The 9,024-nt window shown below is 37.2% G+C and overlaps 1 protein-coding gene across 1 annotated transcript; it reads right to left on the bottom strand.

Moving 5' to 3' along the window:
• Window positions 1-545: 545 nt before the first annotated feature.
• LOC101607789 (ubiquitin-40S ribosomal protein S27a-like) lies at window positions 546-1,053 on the bottom strand. The gene has a single exon (XM_045130264.1). It carries the CDS (start codon window positions 1,051-1,053, stop codon window positions 586-588), a length of 468 nt encoding a protein of 155 aa, XP_044986199.1. The 3' UTR covers window positions 546-585.
• Window positions 1,054-9,024: the final 7,971 nt, after the last annotated feature.

Genomic DNA, 9,024 nt, shown 5'->3' with positions numbered 1-9,024 from the left:
TCCCAGCAGAGCTCTGCCTGCTAGAGAATAATTAGAAGGAATAATCAAAAATACCTGGGACTGTGCCCCACAATGCACAATCCCCAATCCCCATGGGCATAACTGGCAAACCCAACAAGGAGGATCCCTTCAGAGGGGGACACAGGGTTGAGGGTAAGGATGGCATTAACATGTGCTGTTTACATACTGATTATATCTATAAATAATATTTTTAAAAAACCCTGGGACTATGGCCAATGTTTCCTTTCAGATAATTAGATGATATATAGATGGATAGATAGATGATAGATAGATAGATAGATAGATAGATAGATAGATGGAAGATATATAGTAGATACATAGATATAGATGTAATACTATTTACATAACAAATAGCAGAATTTCAGTTCCAGAAGGAGAAAGGTAATTTGTCACCACTTCTCCAATTCTGGCCACTTTAAAACCCTAGATATTATATATAGAAGCAATTTAAGATTCTGAAAGAATAGATAGTAAAATATTCTGGCTAAAGAAATGTTCTTAACAGATAAAATCTGCTAAATTCATTTTTTTTTAAGTCTGAGACTTTTATTAACTCATACACAATTATTTGTCTTCTGGTTTGTTAAAGAAGTAAGTCAGACAACACTTGCCACAGTAATGTCTGTCAAAATGGCTGGCCATAAAAACCCCAACCCCACACTCATCAGAAGGACACTCTCGACGAAGGTGACTAATTTTACCATTTTTGTCCACCTTATAATATTTCAGGACAGCCAACTTAACCTTCTTTCTCTTGTGCTTATTTTTCTTGGGAGTGGTGTAAGACTTCTTCCTTTTTTTAGCACCACCACGAAGTCTCAGTACAAGATGAAGGGTGGACTCCTTTTGAATATTGTAGTCAGACAAAGTACACCCATCTTCCAGTTGCTTTCCAGCAAAGATCAATCTCTGCTGATCAGGAGGAATTCCTTCCTTATCCTGGATCTTGGCCTTTACATTTTCTATAGTGTCCGAGGGTTCAGCCTCGAGCGTGATGGTCTTCCCCGTAAGGGTTTTCACGAAAATCTGCATCTCGGTGGTGGCCACTGCAGATGGCAGATCAGAAAGCTCATTTTTTTATTTATTTGTTAACTAATAGACACCAGATTTGGTACAAAAAAGTTAAATAATTTATAGATGCTATAGGTATCACATAAAACACAAATAATGTGTGCTAGCTCTAGGTACAAGGAAAAAGGCTGGCTAGCAAAATAAAACAGTTTTTGACAACTATAATACTGCACAGGAAAAGTAGTCCCTATTTCAATCCACACCACCAAACCTGAGGGAATTGGGTGAATTTGTATCTTCACAAGGGTATAATGCAGCACCCCAAGCACTCTTTACCCCAATACAGATCATATGAGCAAGCCCTGAATAAGTAGTTGAGAGTTTTTTCCCTAGTGAGGAAAAGAGCTTTCTGTGTAGAAAGCAATAAAAGATTGCTAATTCATTGAGTACTAGGGAGAGCCAGGTGACTTAAAAGCTTTCTCCTACACTCTATGTATAAGCTGTCACTCACTTCTCTGATGGAAAGATGCCAGCAGAAACTAAGCTGGAATCAGTATATTTAATCCTTTAATGTGGTACCTATAGAAATTCCATGGAGAGCAAGGACAGGGAACTGTTATGTTTCCTGCTCCTTCCAGCCAAGGAAGTATGAATGGAGGCCTAATGGAGAAAAGAAATTTTACTAGCATTGATGAAAAGACCTCACACTGTTTTCAACAGAGTCTGGTAAGGAGCTCTATTTTAACTACCAAAGAAGTAGAAGCTCCCTTCTCTATAAGAATACCATTGAGAGAATCCAGATTATTTTAGTTTAAAATTTTGTGATAGGGCTGGAAGGAGGGCTTCTTGGTTAAGGAGTTTGCCTGCGAAGCTAAGGACCCATGTATGATACCTCTCCAGATCCCACATTAACCAGATGCACAAAGTTGAGGCAAGCACAAGGTCACACATGCCCACTAGATGGTGCAGATGTCTGGAATTCAATTTCAGGGTCTGAGGCCCTGGTGCACCAATTCTCTCTCTCTCTCTCTCTCTCTCTCTCTCTCTCTCTCTTTCTCTCTCTCTCTCTAAAAATAAATAAATAAACTTAAAAATAATTTTGTAACATCAGGGAGTGATGGAGTTCAGGGAAGGCAGGGTCCTGTAATAAAATGTAGTATCATTGAACCTCTCCTTGCAGTAAAGCATTCTTATGCGTCCCCCAATTACTATCTCATATTGGTGCATTTGCAGACGAACCCCAATTCCTGGATCACACTGGTATGTTTGGCTGGAAACTCAGAGGGTAGGTGTTCTGCTGCCTGCCTTCCTCATGGCAGGAGGGATGGCCTGTTCTGCCTCCTCCTTCTGTCTTTTCTGAAACTTCTTCTGTTTGGGAACTGGACACAATTAAAACCTCCTAGATGGTAGATGGTTAGTTTGGGGAATTGCTGTGATAGGCATGGATTTTTATAACTTCTTGTTTTCTCCTTTTGTCTGCTTGTAAAGCCAATAGCAAATGTAAATGTCATGTGTAGAACACTGACTAAGTTTGTCAGGGTATATTAGGCATTTGTCTTAAACACAGATGTCAGGACTTTAGTCTGCTTTAGTTGTTTTTTGACAGAAACACTGGTAATAATTATCTCCATTTGTGTTATTGTGTTTTCCCTATACTTACAAATCCATGCTTTTTTTGTTCAAAACTGGTAGAACTTCTTTTGAGTGCTTAATAACCATATGTAAAAGCCAAAGCCACTTGGATAATGGGGCAGTTCCTTCTGAGTACTTAATAACCATATATAGAACCCAAATCTACTTGGAGATATCAGAGCTACTACAAAGCACAACCATCATGTGGGTTCTTTCTCTCAGTTCAAGTAGGCCCAAAAAATGATAGGACACTTGACAGGCCCCTATAACTCTGGTATGTCACCTATCTTCTTGATCAGGAATGACCCAGAGACCCAAATATTGAACTCCAACCAATGGACAAGCCTGGAAAATGAGAGTTCAAACAGAGGGAAAGATTCTCAATGCTTCTGAGGGAAGCCACATAGTCAGAATGATCATAATTCAATCCAGTTGATTACATGAGTGTTGAGAGAGTCATGAAGCTCCTCCCAGGATACTCATAATGAGCCGCAACTGACTTATAAATGGATGTTTAATGAAAGTAAATTAGTCCTTAAATGGTTTTGGTGACATAGCCTAGGGAATTTTCCTTCTTAATTCCAAAGATCAAATAAGAAAGTCAACTATACAAAACAGTGTGACTTTAGATGTGGTCATGGAAACTCAAAACATATGTACTTATAAAGGTTAAATGGTGCGAATATATTCTGGATAATTAGGATAATATCTCATCTACTTTACAAGATCTATCAGAACATATTCACCCCATGTCAGATACTAATGTGCCATTTAGTGAACAGCTTTGAAACTGGAGTTCAGTATCTTCCTGGTGAAAGAGAATTGTTTCCATTATCTCTAGTAATAACTCTGTTAATTTTATTAACTTTTTACAACTGCTGCTGTAACTTTATCTATCCCTGTGTGCAAATCTAAGTCCACTCACCTGAGTTCCTTCATCTTCCCTCCAAAGCCAGGAAACATACAAGAAAGGCAATCTGAAAGAGCTCCAATTCACTCAGTTCTCACTTCCTCTTGACTACTCTTTTTTTGTAAATTCTTTCTCCCCAACATTTTATTTCACAACTGTCTTCCTGAATTATAGCAATGAACTTTTGTGGTCTCTTAGATGTACCTACTGGAGAAGTATTCCCAACTGACATACCCTACAATACACCAATCAGCTTGAAGAAGCCAAATTAATCATTGCCCCAATTCCCTAACAGCAGTTAGCATTATTTCTTCAGAGGGAAGGTTGAGGGCTAGGGATGTCAGGGCCTCAAAGTGATTATCTATTGCCTTGCATGAATGTAGGAGTTGTCTTTGGGCCAGAAGGGGAAAATCTAGGTCATTACACTTTACTACATGTCAGAAATTTTGTAAATGTTTGGTATTTTCATATCTCTGTCCCCTTAGGGAATCCTACCATAACCTTCTGAGAAGGCCCTTTCTAGAGAATTAAAATTTCTGGAAAAATTGCCTTTATCCAGAAATTCTCTCCCATTCTAGTCAGGACTAGAATGGTGAGATCTGCAACCCATCAATGGTGTTCATATAAAAATCTCCAACAGGATTAAATGTGGACTTCTCAAACACCTTCTTGCCTTCTTGGGTAAAAGCTATGTCTTCCTTCTGTCCCTTAAGGCTCTCTTTTCATAAAGCTCTCCTTCCTAAATCTCTAAGCTATAATATAATCTTTCTGAACCTTGTCTTCTACTCTGTGGACATAAGACAGTAATCCATAGACACTCCAAAAATGTCAGTGCATTGTTGTATCAGAAGGACCAGTATGATCCAATTTCATATAGAGAGAAATTGGAAGCAGAGATAGAGAAGAGATAGAAGAGGCAGTAGAAAGAGTGATAGAGAAATAGAGAAGGGGTGAGAGAGAGGTAGAAAGATGGAAAGAGGGAGCAGCTGTATGCACTAGGTGGCCAGATATACAGAGAGGGAATCAAAAGTAACTAGATATAAAAAGTGGTTTAAGTAATATCTAGTTCAATAATATTGAGTCCATTAGGCAAATTTTGAACAAAAATCACTCATCATAACAGAAAGGGGGTTAAATTAAGTGAAAAGGGACAATCAATAGAAGCTGACTGAAATGTCAGAAATGTTAGAAGAGTTCTCAGGTGTGTTAAATCGAACATCACAATTCTACTTCAAATAACAATTGTCACTCCCATGTTAGTAAAAAGTAGAAAGTTGGGCTTGAGAGATGGTTTGGCAGTTAAGCACTTGTCTGTGAAGCCTACAGACCCTGCTCGAAGCTCAATTCTCAAGGACCCACTTTTGCCAGATGCACAACGGGGTACACTCATCTTGAGTTCGTTTGCAGTGGCTGGAAGCCCTGGCACTCCCATTTTCTCCCTCTCTCTCTCTCTCTCTCTCTCTCTCTCTCTCTCTCTCTCTCTCATAAATAAATAAAGATAAACAAACATTTTTTTAAAGTATAAAGTTTACATATCTTAATTTAGCAAAATTATTACAGATACATGTAAAAATAATTTTGAAAAGCCTCCAAGCAGAATTAAAATTTTGCCAGTGGAATTGATTTTGTAAATGAGGACTGAGAACTAATTAATGATCCAGAACAAAGAATAAGAGAATTCACTCTGCTAGATAATAAAGAGATAATAGAAGAAAAAATAGCAGATTCCTGGAAGATGTGTGTGTGTGACAATAAAAATATGTCTGTTGCATTTCATCTCAATGCAAATGTCACAACAAAGGAAAAATAATGGAATATGAAAAAAAAATCATTAAAGAAATAGTGGTTAAATACTTTCACAGTTCATCAAAGGATAAGCATATGAAATCAAAAGCTGTATAACCTGAGTATAGTAAAATTCAAGAAAAAGCAAGAGAAAATCCATGTCAATGCACCTAAACAAAAGAAAAATAAATATTGAGATTATTGAGATTTTTGTCTATAATGGAGAAGCAATCCAAATGAGAATTCCTCTTTATAAGCAATAGAGGCTGGAGGATGTAGTGCCTCATTTTTCAAATCCTAAAATTTAAGAAGAAAGGATTCATCTCAGAGTGAATTTAAAATAGCCTTCAGTAATTATGAAGAGGTCAAGATATCTTTAGATAAGGGAAATCTATGAGAAATGTTCAGCAACATATAGGAGGAAAAAAAAGCCAAAAAAAACAAAGGAACCCCAAAAATATATACATAACACATTTAAAAAAATTTTATCTATGATAATTTTTTTTCTGATAAGATGAAATATATAAAAATATAAGCAGTAAAAATTAAATATAAACAGTAAGGGAAAGGTAAGAGAAGTACAGTTTTGATTTTTTACTCATTTAATTCTGTAACAATGATATAAACCACAAAATGAAATGAAACTATACATATAAGCAATGTATCTGATATAATGTAATGCTTAAAGCAATAATTATGAATATTTTAAACTCATATAAATAAGTCAAAATAGAATTGTAGCCAGTGTTAAAGGAAGTCATAGGAATTCAAGGGAATGGAAGCACAAGGACTCAAAGACCACTCTAAACTACATAGAAAGAAAACAGAAGTTTCATACATACACACACATGCACACACACACACACACACACACACACACATACACATACCTGAGTTGAGCAATAATTACATTAAATTCAAATAATCTGATAGTACCAGTAAAATAAGCCATTAGCAACACTCAAAGCATTCAAATAGTACTCATATGAAAGTAATTTCAATTATAACTATAAAGGTGATATTTTAGTAATGAGTGTCATTATTCTGCACAAATACCTGAAAGAAACAACTTAAGAAAGATTTAGATTGTCTCATGGTTTGAGGGAATTCCATCCTTCATGACCTAGATGACATGGCAGTCGGTTTTTGTGGCATGACTTGGCCAAATTAAATAGATCAGAAATGAGAGAATTGGGCTGAAAATAGTACCATCTGTTACCTCCCAGGCTCATACACATTGTGACACACATGCTCCAGCTAGGCCCCTCTTATAACAAGTTCCAAAACTTTTCTAAGCAATTCTACCATCTGGGGACAAAATGCTGAGACACAAGAGCCTGTGAATGTTATTTCATATTCATAACATCCCATTTCTTTCATAAGCTCATGGCCATATCTTTATGTAAAATGCATTCAGCTCAACTCCCAAAGGATTCACAGTTTTACAGATCCAATATTGCTCAAAAGTACAAATCCCAAAGTCTTCATTGATACTCAAAGCAATCTATTAACTGTAAGCCAAGTTTTAAAAAAAAATACATCAAATCTACAATGACACAGAATAAACATTTCCTTTCAAAAAGGGAAGAGTGTAAGTATATCAAGGAATAGCCATGGCAAAGCAGATGAAATACACAGTACAGCAAATGCTGAACACTAAAGTTCCATGCCTATCATCCAGGTCTCACTGTGACATTCCCTGGGCTTCAGCGAGCTTGGGAAGCCCAATCTCCCTATCTCACTCACTGGTAGCATGCACAGCCTCTTTCCCTGCTAGATATCCCATACTCCTGGAACCTACATTATCCCTGGGTCTCAACTCCAAATTAGGCTTCACCTTCACAACATTATTCAATGGTCTCTCAAGGCCTACTTGTAGGGAATCCTTTATCATTCCATACATTACTTTGTTTCAGTGGCTTCTGTAACCTTGATACAAGTCTCCATGATAAGTAGCCCTTGTATTTTGAATACCTGGAAAAAGTATGGTAAATGCTACCTATTTTTGCTGCAAACCTGAGATATACCCTACCTTCTTTGGGTCTTACCCACAGTGGTCTCTGAGTTTATAAACATGCTAAATCAGAGAAATAATTTCCCAAATAGGTCATCTTGTTGTAGGTTGCCATGGAGATGCTACTTTCTCTGACATTCTATTTTCCAATGGAAGTATCTCAAATAGGTATGCATTGCTACATCTTGGAGTTTTCAATGAGTGGAATCTTTCCTACAAGTTCACTTTTCTGACGCCACAGTTCAGAGTACAAATTACATCTTTAATTGAACTAATTTTCTTAACAGTTACTATGGGTTCATTCATCCCCATCTTGTTCATCCTTTCTTCAACAATTTTAACCACATTGGCAATCTTCTCCTTCACACTTCAAATGTATTACATCTCTCTGACCTATTTTTGGTTCTTTCTCGCTAAAAGTCTAAGTGCTCTGAGAAATAACCATACCAGAGGATGAATGCTATGCTGTCTTAAAAATCATTCCATTGAATAAATTAACCAATTATTTTAAATTTAAATTTGTATTTTTTTCCAGGTAGGGTTTCATTGTAGATCAGGCTGACCTGGAATTCAATATGTAGTCTCAGGGTGGCCTTGAATTTAGGGTGATCTTCCTACCTCTGCCTTCCAAGTGCTGGGATTAAAGGCATGCACCACCATGCCTGGCTAAATTTGTAATTTTTATTTCACCCTCTCAAAATTTCAAGGCATGGCCAAGATGCAGCATGAATCTTTTTTAAACATTTTTTTCTTTGTTAGTTATATACATACTCAGTGTGTAAACAGAACATTTTGGTACCATCCTTACCTTCCTCCCTGTTCCCCCCTCCAAAGGGACCCTCTTCATTGGTGATGGCAGTTATCCCCATAGAATATTATCTGGATAGCCTCTGTCCCATTCCTAATTGAATCCTTGTTTGCCTCTGAAACCTCATCCTTGTCTTTACTATCTGCATTTCCGTTTCCAGTCTGGTTTTCTATATTCCCCCATTAAGCTCTGCTTACAGCATTGGAGAGGTTCTCTAAATAATTCCACATTCCTCCTAGAAGTAATTCCAAAAGCCTGTGAATGGAAAGATCAGGTTCATCTCAGTGGCACCCTTGCATTTTGAAATCAATCTTCTGTGTTAGTTACTGTTTCATTTCCATGATGAAATATCAAAACTACTTTTGACTTACATGTCATGGAATTCTCAGCAGCCACTAATTTGGTGCACTGGTGAGTTTTGAGTCTCCTTCATCCCCCTAGAAGAGTTTTCCAGGCTAGCAGTGAGAGTCACACTTATATTTAATGTGACAATTCTTCTACTACTTTTCCTGCACCCTGGAAGATGCAATAGAGATCATTTGAATTGATAGGCAGTTTTCTTTCAGTTCATGTTTCTCTTTCACTTTTGCTATGATCTTTAAAATTCAGATTTTCTTGCCAGGGATGAGTGTAGCATGAATGAAAGGGATGAGCATAGACACTTAGAAGCCTTTCTGGCAGGCATAATTTCACCTCTTGTTCAAAGAGCAGGTGGAGTTTGGCTCTAGTCTATGAATGCCCAAGAAATAAACTTTTGACTTAGTAAAATGGTTGAGTTCCCTCCCACTGAGCAGGCTCATATCCAGACTGGGAGCAGTTGATTACCTCCACAGCCTATATGCC

The sequence above is a fragment of the Jaculus jaculus genome, chromosome 11 (genome assembly GCF_020740685.1).
Source record: "Jaculus jaculus isolate mJacJac1 chromosome 11, mJacJac1.mat.Y.cur, whole genome shotgun sequence".
Classification (NCBI taxonomy): domain Eukaryota; kingdom Metazoa; phylum Chordata; class Mammalia; order Rodentia; family Dipodidae; genus Jaculus; species Jaculus jaculus.
This window is presented reverse-complemented; position numbering and strand designations above follow the sequence as displayed.

Excerpts from the sequence above, each read along its gene's own strand:
- LOC101607789 (XM_045130264.1), bottom strand. The coding sequence starts at position 1,053 with ATGCAGATTTTCGTGAAAACCCTTACGGGGAAGACCATCACGCTCGAG.